The sequence below is a fragment of the Zootoca vivipara genome, chromosome 4, assembly GCF_965207765.1.
Source record: "Zootoca vivipara chromosome 4, rZooViv2.hap1.1, whole genome shotgun sequence".
Lineage (NCBI taxonomy): Eukaryota > Metazoa > Chordata > Lepidosauria > Squamata > Lacertidae > Zootoca > Zootoca vivipara.
The window spans coordinates 86,064,979-86,083,136 of record NC_142587.1 but is presented as its reverse complement, the minus strand read 5'-3'; the positions used below and the strand labels follow the sequence as shown (position 1 = coordinate 86,083,136).

The window sequence follows — 18,158 nt, the reverse complement described above, 5'->3', positions numbered from 1 at the left end:
TCCCCATGTATGCCTATGAAAACTTTTGTATGAAACCCCATTGTAGAAAAACTCAAGCCCTTTTGTTAGCCACTGGTGTAGGCTTAAGACAAAAGTTTGGAAGTTGCTATTTTTATTGGCCTGTATACAGTATTGAAATTGTATATATACTGCCTGCTTTTGAACTTTACTGGGTTGCATTCAACTAACTTTCCTTCAAAGCGGATCCCTTGAAATTAACGAACCTAAGTCATGCTCATGAATTTCAAGGAATCTGCTCCGAGTGAAAGTTAATTGAATACAACTCAGTAAAGTTCAAAAGCATGCATGGCTATGCGGGTTTTATCTTCTTTTTATTGATCTGTACATCCTATTGACTTTTTATAGCTTTTTTATTTAAAAAAATACTCTATGTATATTTTTAAAAGCATGCACAATACACAATAGAGAAACATGCAGCCCTCTATAGCCTATAACAGCACCATTTTATCACAAAGATAAAATAAAAACTATTTTCTTCTATATTTTTAGAGGGAAGCACTAAATTCTGATTGACAGCTGCATTTTCAAATATATACAGAGAGAGAGTGCGTGTGTGCCCCCACCCACCCACCCCGGATTATAGCTTAGTCGGGAGAACATGAGAGTCCTAGGTTTGAGCCCCACCTTTGGCAAAAGATTCCTGTATTTGTAGGAGGTTGGGCTAGATGACCCTCGTGGTCCCTTCCAACTCTACAATTCCGTGATTCTAAAAAGGATGCAAACCATTATAACATATGTAACAGCATCATTGAAACCTAGCGCAAATATAAAATAATACTCTTTTGTTTTACTTTTCTGGAGGTAGGGAAGCTCTTCATTTTGTTGGGCTGCTGAGTTTTCAAAAAGGTACATATAAAGCATGCATAGGCATATAGCGCCAGAGAGTTAGTCGATTGCAACCCATTATGACCTAGATTGAACAGCATAGTTTGAAACCTATGGCAAATGGAAAACAAATGCTTTTTCCTTTTCCTTTTTCCCTTCCCTTTTTGGAGGTACGGAGGCTCTCACGTTGGAATGTCCTTCCAAAAAGAACTTTCCCCAAGTCTTGAGCAGGATCCCTCGGGGGCGTGGCACCGTGGGCGCGGGAGGGGTGGGTGGGTGGCGGCCGTGCGCCCTGATTGGGCCAGACGCGCGAAACCAGAACTCTCTCCTCTCGGTCTCCCCCCCCCCTGCGGCGCGTCTCCCTCCCTTGACCTGGGAGGAGAGTTTCTTTGGCCCGGCCGAGGGAGCCTCAGAGAAGGGTTAAGCGCGGCTGGGCTGGCGGGGAAGACGGCAAAGCCCCGGTCTGCCGGAAGAGGAGTGCGGCAGCAGCGGAACACAGCCATCGCCGCGCCGTGGCTCCAGCGATGCGCCTCGGGCTGCGCCATGTAACCAGCTGACAGTCCCATTTTTGCGCGCGGCTTGGGCTGGAGAGCGGGCGGCGAGACCCTGCACCCCGGAGCCCGCGTGCTTCGTCGCCGTCCCCCCGACCCTTCTGCCCTGCGTTTCCTCCTCCTCGTGCTCTCTGCCGGTGCCATGGGGCTGCCCACCTTGGAGTTCAGCGATTCGTACTTGGATAGCCCGGATTTTCGCGAGAGGCTGAAATGTCACGAGGTGGAGCTGGAGAGGACCAACAAGTTCATCAAGGAGCTCATCAAGGACGGCAGCCTGCTCATCGGGGCGCTCCGGAGTAAGTAACCGCAGGATGAAGTGCGGGGGAAAGCGGGTGCGGACGGTGCGCCGGGGGGGGGGGGAATGCCCGGCGATGGCGCGATCCCCTTTGCGCGCAGGGGGCGGGGAAGGGGAACTGTTCTTTTGTTTGAATGGATCCGGCGAAAGCGCGCCCCTGTCGGAAGGCGAAAAAGTTCTCTGGCGGCGCCGTTGTCCCGGGACTGGGACACGTACGTGCTCAGCGGGGAAGGGGCGTAGCTCCGGGCCAGGGCAGCTGCTCGGCATGCAGAAGGTCCCGCTGGTGGCATCTCCAGCTGTGTGCATGTGCGTCCCCCTCCTTGTGTGAATGGAGAGCCGCTGCTGGCCCGTTTATTGACCCTTATTTATTTATTGTTATTTAATTACTTTATATACCTCCCTTTATCGAAAGATCTCAGGGCGTTGTACAGCGTTAAGAACACATTTTACAGAGCACAATAATAAAAACATTAAAAGCATAATAAATAAATAGCATGATAGTAAAATAATCATCATAACAATCCTTGCCTCCACAGCGTTAAAAGGCCATAGATTATTTAATGGTCAAAGGCCTGGGGGGAAAAGGAACATTTGTGCCTGTTGGAGGGGCTGAAAATATGTAATGATGGTGCCAAGTGAGCCTCTCTGGAGAGAGCATTCCAGAGATAGGGAGCCACCACAGAAAAGGCCCTGTTCTTGTGTTTTCACCCTCTGAACCTCCCAGGACTGGGGACATAGCATTTATAATTTATATTGCATTCATAATCCACCTTTCCCTCCAAGGAGTTCAAGGTGGCATGCATAGTTCTCCCCTCCTCCTTTAATCCCCACAACAGCCCTGTGAGGTAGGTAAAGCTGAAAGGCAGCGACTGGCTCCCAGTGAGTTTTATGGCTGAGTGGGGATTTGAACCCAGCTCCTAGCCTAACAGTCTACAGAGCCACTACACCACACTGGCTTTGCTGGCAGATGGGTCAAGCAGCTTTAGGAGAAGTGTCATAATTCAGTAGCAGTGTGTTTTATTTTCCTTCCTAATTCTTTTTTGATAGCCTAATAATTCTACTAGTCTCATTCAGAGTTGCTGTACAGGGTCAAAACCACAATGATGGGCCCCTGCCTCCTGGGAGTTTACAATCTCAAAACTCTTGCAGCTGGATCTTTGTGCATGTTTTCTCAGAAGCCCAACCCATTAAATGGTGCTTCCTTTCAGGTAAGACACCTGTGGGTTTGTAGTTGTCTAGTGGGTTTACTCAGAAGTAGACTGCACTGTGGTCAATGGGGCTTACTCCCTAGCAAGTGTGAGTTAGCATTGCAGCCTTAATTCCTTTTCCATGCAGTTCCTCGAAGCGGTGTCCCAAGATATTAATTTTTTGCAAGTCGCTTTAAGTCAGTATTGTATCTCTCTTCTGGTATATCGCTGTTATAGAAAGAACACGGAATGAATGGGAAGGGTGGAAACCAATTTATAAAACAGAACCAGGCAGAATAAATGTGCAGAAACTAAAAACCTTGGGTCAAAACTTGCAAAATACTCCTCCTAAACTTACGGCAAAAGCAGTTGGCAAGTGAAGTTCATCCACATTCTGCATCTGATGTTTGTGTTCTTATTTACAGGGGTTTGTTGATACTGCATGGTTCTGTGACACACATTGTTAGACGCACTCCCATTGAATTGGGTGGTGTTGCTTGTCTGTAAGAGGGCAGTGTTACGGCAAGATCCTCTGGGATGATTAGCAATTTAGGATGCATGCAGCAGGTCTCTGGCTAGGCTATTTAATTCTTGGCTCAGCCTGTGGCATTAAGTCTCCAGACTCAGTTTAGCTCAAGATATGCTGGCATCATTTCCTCATCCAGGTGAGCCAAGGATGGTGTAAGTCCCTGCAAAAGGGGGGTGGGTTCCTGGGGATGTGGTGGCCGCAGGACAATAGCTGCCAAGTCTCCCGTTTTTCGCGGGAAACCCCCGTATTTAAACACTTTTCCCGCTGTTATCCCGAATAGAGAAAATTCCCATAAATCCCCCGGATTTCCTACCTGCCAGGGAGGCTCCTTCTGCGCATGTCTGGACATGCGTAGAAGCGACTTCCGGTGCCACGCCACTGCTGATCCCGGATTTTTCTTACCGGGAGTTGGAGGGCATGCGCAGGACAAGAGGGGGTGGGGCTACTATTTCAAATCCTTGTTGCCCCTCTGCTGGCCTTAGACAGTGGTACATATATTTCCCCCCAGAGGGTTTCATACATCATAGATTGTACAGTGGAACCTCGGTTTATGAACACCTCGGTTTACGAATTTTCGGTTTACGAATGCCGCGGACCCATCTGGAACGGATTAATTCACTTTCCATTACTTTCAATGGGAAAGTTTGCTTCAGTTTATGAACAGACTTCCGGAACCAATTACACCCATGCTTCGGGTTAAGTACGCTTCAGGTTGAGTATTCCACAGACCCGTCTGGAACGGATTAATCCACTTTCCATTACTTTCAATGGGAAAGTTCGCTTCAGTTTATGAACACTTCAGTTTAAGTACTCCGTGGACTGTCTGGAACAGATTAATCCACTTTCCATTACTTTCAATGGGAAAGTTCGCTTCAGTTTATGAACGCTTCAGTTTATGAACAGACTTCCGGAACCAATTGTGTTCATAAACCGAGGTACCACTGTACAGTTGGAAGGGGCCACGAGGCTCATCTAGTCCAGCCCCTGCAATGCAGGAATCTTTTTGCCCAAAGTGGGGCTTGAACCCACAAACCTGAGATTAAGAGTCTGGTGCTCCTTATAGAATGAGTGGGCATCTGGAATTGTGAACCGAAGCACATGCCATGATGCGAAAGGATCGTTGTTCTGTGTGCCGTTCCTTGAATTCGATTCTGGCTGCCTCTCTTCTTTTCAGTGTAAGTTGACTTCCCATAATTCTCCCCCAGAAATATATTTAGGAAGCAGGGAAAAGAACAGGAAGCTCTGTTCTTAACCCTTGCCTAACCCTGTTGCTGGAGGTAATGATTGCAACCCCTGCTACTGAGGTCATTCTTGCTAAACGTTTATGCTTTGTCTCCTCTCCAACTGCTATCTTGAAGGGACAAACTAGCATTAAATGTGATAATTACTGGGAGGGCAGCAAGCAGGAGAGAGGGAATTTAACCCTTTTGACCCCAATTCCAGTCTTCAGGAAAAAGTTCTGAAACTTTGGGGAGTAAATTCTTTCATAGGTGCCAGTGGGAGGTTTTCTTCCCAATGCAAACAGCACTCCCATAGGAGGGATTTTCCCTCAAGACCACACATATATGGGGAGGAAAGTGTTAAACTCACTTCTCTGCCTGCCCACCTACTGGTATCTCAATAATTATCAGCTCCTCCCAGCTGGTGCTATTTGCAGTTGTTGTTTTTTTAAAAAAAAAAACAACTTGCATGTTGTTACGGTAATGTTTTTTTTTATATACTGTATATATAAAAATGAAAAATATAGCCCACGTGGAAAAAAGAGGGAAATTGATCTGTTAGATATGTTTAAGAGAAATATTAAGTGTATGTTTTTCTTTTGGCTGTTATAGAGGAAAAGACTAGACAGGAAGGTTTAGTCCGGGCATCCCCAAACTGCGGCCTTCCAGATGTTTTGGCCTACAACTCCCATGATCCCTAGCTAACAGGACCAGTGGTCAGGGAAGATTGGAACTGTAGTCCAAAACATCTGGAGGGCCGAAGTCTGGGGATGCCTGGTTTAGTCGAATTATGTATTAGATATCAATTACTTTTCAGATGTAAACTTGGAAGTATGATATCTGTATGAACTTTTGTATTTTGAGTTCATTTGTTTTGTTATGATTTGATATGTTTTAATTAAAATCTCAATAAAGTTTCTTTTAAATTTAAAAAAAAGAAAGAAAAGAAAAATATAGCCCACCCTTTCGTCCATGGCAAGCACAACAATTAAAATACGGTAAAAATGAGAGGCAAGAATAATGCAAAATAATTGGGCAGATCAGAGGTTACAAGTGAAATGCCACTGTCTTAACCCAAGGATAGCTACCCTGCCGCTACCCTGCAGATGTTCTTGAACTACAACTCCCAGCAAGCATGACTAGTGATCATGGAAGATGGGAGTTGTAGTCCAAGAGAGCACCAAGTTGGCTACTCCGATGTCTTAACCTGATGGTGAAAATCTGTAGTGTTGGCGCCAGTCAAGCCTCCGGGGGGGGGGCGGCATTCCAGAGTCACCACTGAGAAGGCAGATTTAACATCACATCTTGTTGGGCCTTAAGCTGAGGAAGGACGCTTCCAAGTGACGTGTTTATTGAGCATTCCTCCTGAATTGTTTGCACCAAGTTTGCGGGGAGGTTAAACGGCCACCTCCGCTGTTTATCGAACATTCATTTGTTTGCACAAAGTTAGCAGGAAGGTTAAGTGTTCATCCTGATTTGTTTGCAAGCGGGTGAGATGACTTTGCATCCAGCCGTTGTTATCCTCCACTTCCCAGTGCCTTTTTCTCTGTCCATTTCCTTGCCATACAAAGTTCTATTTTGGTGTGTGTGTGGGGGGGGGAGGAATTCAAGAGTACTGAATATGTTGTAGTTTCTCAAGCTGAACTCCTCAGAAAGTGAGTGAAGGGGAATGGGTTGCTGCATGCCTTGTCATTGCAGATCTTTCCGGGGAAATTTGTAGGAACTCAAGGCACTGTATGCCAAATATTCAACTGCAGTTTTTCCTTATTTATTTATATTTTTTTTAAAGGAGGTGATTGCTTAATGCCAGGAAAATAGCAAGAGTCTGAGTAGTTGAGGTCAAAGAACAATAGAAGCATAGTATTGTAGAGTTGGAAGGGACCACAAGGGTCATCTAGTCCAACCCCCTGCAGTGCCGGAATCGTGGGACTCGAACCCACGACCTCATGCTCTATCGACTGAGCTATCCAGGGGGAATATGCTATAGACAGCTTCTTATTTTAAGATAGTTATGTCTTTATTTAGACATTTTATATACCACTTAATGGCAGTTGTCTCTAAGTGCTGTAGACAGTGTCAGAAACTGAGAAATGAAAAATTGGAGCTAAATGGCATCTTAAGGCTAGGTTATGGACAGAACAATGGAATGTCTAGGCGCGCTTTTTTCATAACAAGAATACAAAGCTGGAAATGAATGAACTGCAGCTAAAATGTTATGTTTATTTTTCACACGGTCTAGTCCAGGCAAAGGCAAACTCGAGCCTCCAGATGTTTTGGGACTCCAACTCCCATGATCCCTAGCTAACAGGACCAGTGCTCAGGGATGATGGGAATTGTAGTCCCAAATCATCTGGAGGGCGGAGTTTGCCTTTGCAAATGCCCACCCATCCCCTAATACAGTGGGACCTCGGTTTATGAACACCTCAGTTTACGAATTTTCGGTTTACGAACGCCGCGGACCCATCTGGAACGGATTAATTCACTTTCCATTACTTTCAATGGGAAAGTTCGCTTCAGTTTATGAATGCTTCAGTTTATGAACAGACTTCCGGAACCGATTACACCCATGCTTCGGGTTAAGTACGCTTCAGGTTGAGTACTCCGCAGACCCGTCTGGAACGGATTAATCCACTTTCCATTACTTTCAATGGGGAAGTTCGCTTCAGTTTATGAACAGACTTCTGGAACCAATTGTTTTCATAAACCAAGGTACCACTGTATTCTTAAGAGGGTGTCTTTCCAGTCTTCAGAGTGTAGCCGGAAGTGGGGAGGCAGAAAAAGGTCCTCCTTTTCTTCCACTCTGCAGTTTTAATCTGAAATCTTAGGTGCAGCACTGTGCCCAGAGCTCAGAAACTGCTTGTGCTAATGAAATTTCCTGTCGCAAAATGCGCCTAGAACCATGGGAGGTTTGGACACTGGCTGTACAATTAGGATTGCAGCCTAAATTACAACCTTCCCTTCCTCTCCATGTCTTTAGAACCAGGTGACTACACTTCTTGCTTCCTGCGAAGAGTTAAATATTTGCAAGTGGCTTTCATAAGACTTTGTGCCTTGAGGGGTTGGATTAAATAAATAAATACAGTATCACATTCTAAAGGTTTCATCACAGTGCAACATTGTATCTAGTATAAGGACAGCAATTTTGACGGGTTATTCCGAAGTGTTCTGGTTTGTTTTTAATCCACAAGCATAAAAATACAGTCATTGAAAACATTTTATCGCATTTTCTTTTTTCTTTTTTTTTGACCAATAAATTTTTATTCAATTCAATTAAACAAAAATACAATAATGCATCTATACAACATAAGTCCAATACATTGTGACTTCCCTCCTCCCACCAAATGGTAAACTATTTCAATCTTCTCTCGTATTATCTAACTTAATTACAATCTCAGCGATGTAGGAGTTATGCCATTACCGCTAGCGATTTCATTCCCTTGCAATTGTCCTTAGCATAATCAATAGATTTACTCCATTCTAACCGAAATTTCTCATCGTCCTGGTCCCGAACTCTATGGGTTAATTTGGCCATTTCCATATATTCCAATACCTTCGTTTGCCACTCTGTAATTGAAGGAATCTCCTGTGATTTCCATTTCTGGGCAATTAATATTCTAGCAGCCACGGTGGCGTACATAAAAAATCTTTGATCCACTTTTAAGATTTCTTTATCTACTAGCCCCAATAGAAAGGCCTCTGGCTTTTTTTTTTTTGGAAAAGTATATCTCAATATTTTTTTAAAATTCATTGTATACTGATTCCCAAAAGTTTTTAATCCTATCACACTCCCACCACATGTGATACAATTCCCCAACTGATGTAAAAACATTTTATTGCATTTGATGTTGGGAAAGATTGAGGGCACAAGGAGAAGGGGACAACAGAGGATGAGATGGTTGTACAGTGTTCTTGAAGCTAGGAACATGAGTTTGACCAAACTGCGGGAGGCAGTGCAAGACAGGAGTGCCTGGCGTGCTATGGTCCATGGGGTCACGAAGAGTCGGACACGACTAAATGACTAAACAACAACAACATAAAGCATACAGCCCAGGAGTGTATCCCTAAAAAGGCACGAGAAATATAGTTTGCATTTGCAAAAAGGTGGCCTGAATAATTCTAGTAGTTTCCTCCCACCCACCCACCTCTGGCCTGAAACTTCTCTGCCATATTACACTTCAGAAGTCAACTGCCTCTGCTGTGAGACAATAGCTCCAGAAAGGCTAAGATCTTGAACATGCCCTGTTGATCTCAGTAGCACTCCCTGCTCATAATGAATTTAGGAAAGAGCTGTCAAAACTAACACGCCATTAGCAAGAAAAAGCTCGCCTGACTTAATTTCTGCAAATTGAATCTCTGAGTCCCTTTTACTGCCTTTGACTGGACTTGGCAGCAACAAAGCTAGCTGCTTTGTGCATTTTGCAACTGTTTTGTTTCTGTTTAGGGAAATGTATAAACCGCTCAATCGAAAAACAAACAAACCTCAAAGCAGCGTACATAATAAAACCTAAAATAATGTCTGGTAATGCAAAGAAACTTCCTTATACTGGGTCTGATCACCACCAGAGTATCAATTGCTGACTGGAAGAGGTTGTTGGACCTCAGACCTGCACAGGTGAAATCAGTAAAAATATAAAGGTAGGGCTGCCAGGTGGAGGTGACGTCCGGGGGGCGGGGCGATTTCTGGAAGCCCAACAACTTTGGAGTTTGTCTTAGAAAAAGCTCAACAACTACCAGGCTGTCCTGAAAATAGCTCTATTTGGGGGTCTTCCTAAAGAAAAAGCTCAACAACTTTTGGGGTTACAGGTAGGTAGCCGTGTTGTATCTGAAGAAGTGTGCATGCACACGAAAGCTCATACCTATGACAAACCTAGTTGGTCTCTAAGGTGCTACTGGAAGGATTTTTTTATTTTTTGTTTCAACTTTTGGGGTGTCCTGGTTTTTACTTTTTGAAATATGGCAACCCTATAAAGGAAGTACTAAATTATATGCAGTGGTAGGCTACCTTGGATGTCGAACGGCTTGGCTCCCGAACAAATTGGCTCCCAAACGCTGCAAACCCGGAAGTAAGTGTTCCGGTTTGCAAACTTTTTTGGAAGCTGCACATCCGACACGGCTTCTGCGGCTTCCGATTGAGTGCAGGAAGTTCCTGCAGCCAATTGGAAGCCATGCCTTGGTTTTCGAACTGTTCCGGGAGTCGAATGGACTACTGGAACAGATTAAGTTCAACAACCAAGGTACCACTGTATGTGAATATACCGTATTTTTTGCTCCATAGGACGCACCCGACCATAGGACGCACCTAGTTTTTAGAGGAGGAAAACAAGAAAAAAATATTTTGCTTTCTTTAATTGTCCTAGGCTCTTGCGCAGGCTCTGGCTCTGGGTGGGCTATGGTTTTTCGCAGTGCTCTGGCTCTGCACGGGCTCTGGCTCTGGCACTCGCATTCGCTCCATAGGACGCACATAATTTCCCCCTTCCTTTTTGGGAGGGAGAAAGTGTGTCTTATGGAGCGAAAAATACGGTATATGTGAATACCTTTACTTTACCTTTTCCAGATAGCTTCACTTTGCCGGATCAGTTTTAAAATTTCACAGCTTAGGTACCCAAATTTATTTTATCGTGAAAGTAGAAAGTACAGACGACCCACAAGAAATGGGTCATATTTCATATTTCTGCGTGTTTGCAATTTTATTGATGACAGATACTGATAATTGCACAGGTGTTCATTTTCTGGAAGGAATGCTGCGGGGAGATGGGATTTTAGACATGTGCTCTTGTGACCTTTTTCTGCTTCAACGCAGCATCAGGCAGTGTTGCCTTTTTTTTAATTCTCATTTTCATGAAGAAGGAAAACCCAGTTAGAGCTGAGCAAGTGGCAAGCTGAACAATGCGAAGACTCCGCTTCAGTTCCTTGAAGTCCTCTTACGCAGCCTCTGGCGCAGGATTGCCATCGCGATAGTAAAGATAATTTAAAAGGCTGTGCAGTAATCCTGAGTCACCTCTTCCGGCAAGAATAGTAGTCCGTTTCACCTAGTTAGTACTTTAAAGTATGGAGCAGTCTTGTGACATTGTAAAAAACTAGCAGCCCACATCACACAATACACAAAGTGTGATTCTGATTTGGCAAGTGTATATTTCTTTCTGGTATAGTGAGAATTGTAGAGGAGTAAGTTCAGAGGGTACCAATCTGCACTACAGTGGTGCCTCGACTTACGAATTTAATCCGTTCCGAAGGCACCTTCGTAGGTTGAAAAATCCGTAAGTCGAAAAGCGCCATTGGAAACGCGATTTCCCATAGGAATGCATTGGAAACGGAAAAATTCGCAAGTCGAAGCAATCCCATCTAAAAATTCGTAAGTTGATAAAACCCTATCTAGAACCGCCATGGTTTCTATTCGGATGTCGAAAAAAACGTAAGCGCCCGGCCATTTGCCCCATTCGTAAGTCGAAAAATTCGGTTGTCGAGTCGTTCGTAAGTCGAGGCACCACTGTATTTTGATTTCAGGGAATTGTTACTGCTCTTTTTGCATTACGTTTCCCCTTGACTTCTTTCTTCTACATTGATTTATTAGTAACTACCGATAAGTGTGTTGTCTTCGTTTGACACAGATTTCAGTCGAGACCCGTTAGTCAAAGCTTGACTCACGTCCCATCGATTTCAATGCGAGCAGTTTGGGTGCTTCCAAAAGTTGGCTTAGTTTGGAAATGGGTTGTTGGCTGCATTCCTTTCCTATTTTATTTTATTTGGGGCAGGGGATACACAAGGAGCACTGATCCCACCGATAAAATACCTATTTGAATCCTTTGTCCAGGTCCAGCTCTTAGTCTTCAAGACGCTCCAGGATTATTTGGGGGGCTAAAAAATGTTTTGTTTTATTTTATTAACATTTTTACTTTTAACAATTATCATCAAACACAAATCATAATCATTTTACAAGTAGGATTCTCAGAATCCTAGAACTTCCCTCCCCCACTCTAAGGTTTCCCCTGATATTCTTTTCAAACTGCATCCTATCATATTCCCCATGTTTTCTTAAAACTCTTTTTTTTTCATAGTTCTCGCTTCAGTGAAAGTGTTTTCAAAATCCCGCCAATGTTTCCAATAATTTTACAGTGTTCTTTCAGGTAACTTAGAAAAATTCCCCATTCTTTGATAAATTTATTGTTCTCTTGATCTCTGATTTTCCTGGTCATTTGGCATAGTCCATTCTCTTTCTAAAGATGATGGGGGTAGGGGCTAAAAATATTAACATGGCCATCTGTCTAGAAATTTACAAGTATAGTAACTTTACTTATCTAACCTAGTATATTTTCTAAACCAAGAAGTAAGTATAAATTATTTACTTTTCCAAAACAAGACATTTCTTCTGTCAAAACCTATTCATTTACAACACATATATCCCAACAGCCACCTAAAGAGGTAGACATGTAATAAGTGACTCAGGGTTAAAGTCTCTCTATAGCCCCATTTTATCCCCCTCAACCCTGTGAGGTGGGCTAGTTTAAAAATGTTCTCTCAGTGACACTCTCAGCTGAGTCTGGATTTGAAATTGGGCCTCTCTGGCCCGGTACTGAAACAGAGCCATAGAAGAAGCACAGACCCCAGGGCATGAATGCGGCCCTCCATGTCCCTCTTATTTGGCCCTCATGACTCTTATAACAGTAATATTTTTATTATTTGCACCCTGTCCATCTGACTGGGCTCTTCCATGGCTACAACCCTCCCTGGCCTTGCTTCCCACACCAAGTGTTTTTGCCTGGCTGGAATGTGTCTCATAATGCTTGCCTGGATGAATCACAGAACTGTAAAGTTGGAAGGGACCTCGAGGGTCATCTAGTCTGACCCCCTGCAATGGAGGAATCTCCAGTGGGAAGACTGTAGGAACTAGCCTGGTGTACAAAGGTAAGGTGTATTATCTTACAACGGTATGATTGCTCCGTCCACCCACCATTGGCATGTGGCCCCTAGAAAGCTCCCCAGAAGGGAATGTGGCTCTTGGGATGAACAAGGTTCGGCCACTCTTGCACCTAAACCAGTTTTGGCGGTTAGGGATGGGGGTGGGCTTTGGGCTTTTGCATTTCCCCTTCTCTTTTCCCATGCTAACTCTCACGGTGCTTCCCTTTTCCGCTCTAAGTAACAGCGAAGGATTCTGCGTGTGTAATCGTTTTTCACATCTGAAAATTTCGCACTTGTTACTGTTGAAAATGCCCTGAAATGTAAGCTCAGAAGAAGCGCATATTTCTCACGGTGCTTTGGAATTTGTTTACTTTTACAGTCCTTTGCGCGAGGAAGTTTCATGTTCAGTTTTGTTGTTTTGCTGCCTCTCGGCCAAAGCTTGAGAAATTCCACTAAATCTACGGGAAACCGCTTTGTCGATGCAAGGAAACAACTTGGCCGTTCCCTTGGATTTTGTGTTGGGTACAGTATAGGGACATTTCACATGGGTGTTGCATAGGACCCCGTGATATGTTTGCAAAGAACCAAGTATGCAATTTTGAAATCCCTTGAAGCCAATTTGCCGTCAAACTCCTGGGCTTGTGAGCCCTTCCATGTTGGGCAAGTGAGCAAGCATACCTTCTCCCTCCTCCAGAGACATATAACTTTGTAGAGTGTGGGCTTCTAATCTGCACACTTATCCCCCCTTCCAAAAAAAAGCACTTCTTCTTCTTCTTTGTACAGAAGTGTCCCACATTCTGCACAGAAATATTTCTAAGAATCAAGGCTAGGGCGTTAATTAAGATGCTTTTAATCTGCAACTAGGGTGAAAGTTCCAAATGAGTTCCATACTAAGAATAATTTTAAACGTAAGTGATTAAACTGGCAAAAGAAGGCAATTCAGAATGCAGGTTGATGGTGCAAAGTTTTCCTTGCGAAAGAGATGGTTCTTGTGTGTCCCCCCCCCCCATTCATCCATAATAAGCTTCAGGCAAGATGGTTCTTTGAACCTTCATGTCGCTGAACTGTGGCTGGTGTTCATTCTTCACAGAGATGTGATCTGCTGCAGCTATTTCTGATCCTTTCTCATTTGTAAGGCAGCCTAGTAATCAGGCGTTTTTATTTTTGTTTGTTTATTGGGGGTATATTTGAAGCTCGATTAAACGTACCAGTCGCTTGTTACCTAAAATGTCTCCAACCAACGTAAATTTAAAAGCATAAACATAAATCCATTTAAAGGTTCAGAATACAGGGTTGCAGTAGACCCACTGGGTTTAAGTAACTTACGTATTTGATGCAGTGAGTGTACTCTGGCTAATGTCCCACAATGGCTGCAGTAGAATCATAGATTTGTAGAATTAGAAGGGACCCCAAGGGTCATCTAGGGACGCCCAGCAAGGCAAACTTTAATCAAGGGTTTAAGTTATGAATATTTGCCATCTGGCCTTTTCCATTCCTGCTTTATAAGAGGTGTATAGTGCATACTTTTGCATGTCAGTACGCAAGTAAGTCCCGTTGAGTTCAGGGGCGCTTACTCACAGCCAAGCTGGCATGGAATTTCAACCTCCTTTCTTTTGCATCACACTTCTTACAAGATGGGACGCGGGTGGCGCTGTGGGTCAAACCACTGAGCCTAGGGCTTGCTGATCAGAAGGTCGGCGGTTCGAATCCCTGCGACGGGGTGAGCTCCTGTTGCTCGGTCCCAGCTCCTGCCCACCTAGCAGTTCGAAAGCACGTCAAAGTGCAAGTAGATAAATAGGTACCGCTCCAGTGGGAAGGTAAACGGCATTCCATGTGCTGCTCTGGTTTGCCAGAAGCGGCTTTGTCATGCTGGCCACATGGCCTGGAAGCTATACGCCGGCTGCCTCGGCCAGTAACACGAGATGAGCGCCGCAACCCCAGAGTCGGTCACGACTGGACCTAATGGTCAAGGGTCCCTTTACCTTACTCTTATGAGATAAAAAGTTTCTCCTCCTAAGAAAGTAGTTTTTGTGAATATCTCCCCCTCCCCCCCAATTAAGAGTGGAAAAAGTGACTTAACAGATCCTGTATGGATTCTCTTGGGGGTTTGCAGACTGGGAACCAGTTATGTCAACCTGGCAGTTTCCTGTTAACAATTAATTCAAAATGGTTTTCTGCTTGAGCTGTTCCCTGCAACATTGGTTTTGTTTTCATCAACCATATGCCAAGGACAAAACTTACTTAAAAAAAAAAAACTTGCCGTTGAAAGGGTATTTCTGTGTTTTCTTTTTCTTTGGAGAAGAGAACAGCATGCTGAGAACTCCTAGTAGAGTCAACATTTTTCCCAGAGTTAAATATCTAGGCTTATATAAAGCAAACAAGTTTGGTCCTTTGTCCACAGCACCCTGGCGAAAAAAGATGCTACTATTTTGTCCATCTGGTGTCTTTTCAGATGTTTTTGGACTACAACTCATATCAGCCTGTGTGCTGAGTGAGGCTGATGGGTATTGTAACCCAAAACCTCTGGAGAGCACCAGGTGATTTAACCAATTTTCCATTATATTCAAAGCAGCTAAGCACCTGGTTTGCAATCCAGTGGCTCCTTACTTCTGGGTAGATAGTGCGTAGGATTGCAGCACCAAAACCCTTCCCTAAAATACCCAAGTTGATGGAATGTTGCAGATTTAAAGCATAGGGTGAGCATGATAATTGTCCCCATTGTTTGTTTAAATTCCAGTGTTGCTGGGTTTTTTTTAATAGGACACAGAACAAAAGTTTTCAGGGTGGCTCCTCGCGGGAACTAAAAACAACTTGAAATTCAAACAACAGCATACGTTTGCATGACAGCAGTCACAGTGAAGAGAGAGCCAGCTGAAATCTAAAAGAGATGAAAAGGGCTGGGGAAATTCGCAAAGGTTTTCACTTGGTACCGAGCAATATCAAAGTAGATGCCAGGCGAGCCTTTCTGGGGAGGACATTTCGCTGCTGGGACATTGCTGCTGAAAAGGCTCCCTCCATGGGACCCCCTCAGCACTCCTCGTTTATGTGTCCCTCTGAATTGAACATGTGTTTCCAACCCAATATATATTACCCATCAGTCAGCACGCTACTGCTTCCCATTAAGCCCTAGTTTATTTTAGCTATGGCTATTGTATCGTGCAAGCCAGGGACTGTCAGCCCAGCCTACACATGAGAAACTTAAATACTGTCTACTCCAAACAATCAGAAAAATATTGTTTCTATTCTGTTCAGTGAACTTCTTGAAACTTAGCACTGAAGGGGTTGTTTCTGTAGTCATAGGTTTGTAGAACAATAGGATTAAGGTCTTTTTCTCAACTCTGTTCATGTTATAACATTTTTGCTGTGAAGAAGAGGCATGTGATCTCTGTTGAGTCAAATTCAGTTTTGAGAACTGCAAAAGTAAACCAATATCTTATAGGCAGAGAAACTGCCCAATAATCTTACAAAAACCTCTGGAAGAGCATGACATTGTGAATGGATTAATGGGATTTATTTACCCAAAAAATTAAACATATACAACCTTAGTCTACATAATTTAAAAACTAATCTTTATTTCATGATGGAACAACCTTTGGATGGTAATATATTTTCCTCAAAAGGCATTTTATTTTAAAAAATCTGATTTAAATCAAAAAATCGATTTAAATCAAAAAAATCATTGATTTTTATCCACCCTGCTTTAACTATTAACCTCAGTAGATTTAAACTACTTTTACCAGCCTCTCTCTCCACCTGCTTTAGAAACTGTCTTGAGTGGCCATAATTCTGTTCTGGGCCAGAAATTCCGTAAGCTACTTATGCATTCTGAAATGATCCTCTTTAACCAGGAACCTGTGCAAAGCGTTGATCAGATTCCTCTGTCCTTAATCTTGTTGGATTTTCTTTTCTTTAAATGAATCTGTAATGTTTTCATATAGTGCTTTTATGCCTGGCTGCCATCCCTTTAGGGATCATCACCAAAGTAGCTTATGATAGGATATAAACTCCAAACTATGCTATTGTTCATTTGGAGTGGACATGCTTAAATTCTTCCCCTTCTTGCCATGTACTTTGGAGAATCTGTAGTGAACCTTGCATTCAGTTCCCCCCGCTCTGTGTATATTTTTAATTCACAGGTCTCCCCCCCCTCTTAAATGCCCTATTGCTTTCTGATTCAGCATATATTGAGAGGAGCCCATTTGATTGAATATCCATCTCTGCGTTTTACAGCTCGGTGTCTTCTCTAATATATTGAACCTTTGCATCTGCAAGCCAGAGGTCAAAAAGACAAGTTGAAAGCATTTCAGCTTGCACATAAGGGTGTTTCCTGTTTATGTTCCTTGGAACCTTTGTGGGGGTTAGTAGGAGAGATTAGTACGTCTGCCATGTCACTTTAAAATACAGTAGGCGTCTGTTTTTGAGAGAAGATGCTTTGTGGAATTTTCTGCCTCGATTGCCCCCACCCGCCCCGGAAACGGTGCCCTGGTCTCCTGATTGTAGTTTCAGAATAAGCTGCAGGGTGGGGGAAGTTACATTCAACTGAAATAGGTATGCAGGCAATAAAAAGAGCCCGAGATGGGCCCTGCAGGATCAGGCCAAAGGCCAGTCTAACAACAGAATCATAGAATTGTAGAGTTGGAAGGTACACCAAGAGTCATCTAGTCCAACCCCCTGCAACGCTGGGATCTTTCACCCAACATGGGGTTCAAACCCATGACCCTGAAATTGAGAGTTTCATATTCTACCAACTGAGCTATCCCAGCTGTGGGAAGTAAATACTCTCTCTTGTCTGCCCTGAAGCTTCCAACATTTGGCTTTGTTGGATGACCATGAGTTCTACAATTTTCTAATATTTCCGAGGTTCATTTTGTAAACTGCTTTGGGGTGCTACAATGAAATAATGTTACGAGACATGGAAAAACTTATTCTGAGCTATTCTGTCCTAGCTGTTTCCTCCACACTATACATAATTTTATATGATTTATCATGACCCTCCTTACCTGTGGACAGTCCGGGAATCAGTGTGTTTTTACATGAGTAGAATGTGTCCTTTTATGTGAACGGCATCTCTGGGTTATTTGTGGGGCAAATTCGTTTATCCCCCCCCAATATATATATATATATATATATATATATATATATATATATATATATATATATATATATGTATATGTATATATATATATGTATATGTATATATATATATATAGAGAGAGAGAGAGTCCGGCCCCCCACAAGGTCTGATGGACAGTGGACTGGCCCCCTGCTGAAAAAGTTTGCTGACCCCTGTTCTAGGGTCAACTCTGCATGCTGCGATTGTTGTGGGAAACACCAAATATGTAATGTACAGATGCAATACGTGCATTGTTTTGAAAACCCTGTATACACTTGCTTGGTAACTCTGTCCGATTCAGTTCTCACAGATGTGTGCATGTGCATGTTTTATGTTCCTGAGCAAGTGTGTAAGGCTGGCATTTCCTGCAGCAATTTTAATGCAGTGGACCTGCCCTTGCTACTGGGATTTTCCTGGGATTGCCAGTTGTATTGTTTACATTTTCAGTACAATGGTCAAAGGTGGCCCCATTGAAACCAATGAGGCTGTTTTGTAGCATTATAGCTTTAGAAATTTCTGAT

The 18,158-nt window shown here is 43.4% G+C and overlaps 1 protein-coding gene across 1 annotated transcript in view; it reads left to right on the top strand.

Moving 5' to 3' along the window:
* The first annotated feature begins 1,175 nt into the window (after window positions 1–1,175).
* Window positions 1,176–18,158, top strand: part of ARHGAP42 (Rho GTPase activating protein 42) — a 157,983-nt gene continuing 141,000 nt past the window's right edge. The window contains exon 1 of the mRNA XM_035116468.3: window positions 1,176–1,693. Within this exon, the coding sequence (XP_034972359.1) occupies window positions 1,540–1,693 (154 nt within the window). The 5' untranslated portion in view covers window positions 1,176–1,539. The remainder of the gene's footprint in view (window positions 1,694–18,158) is intronic.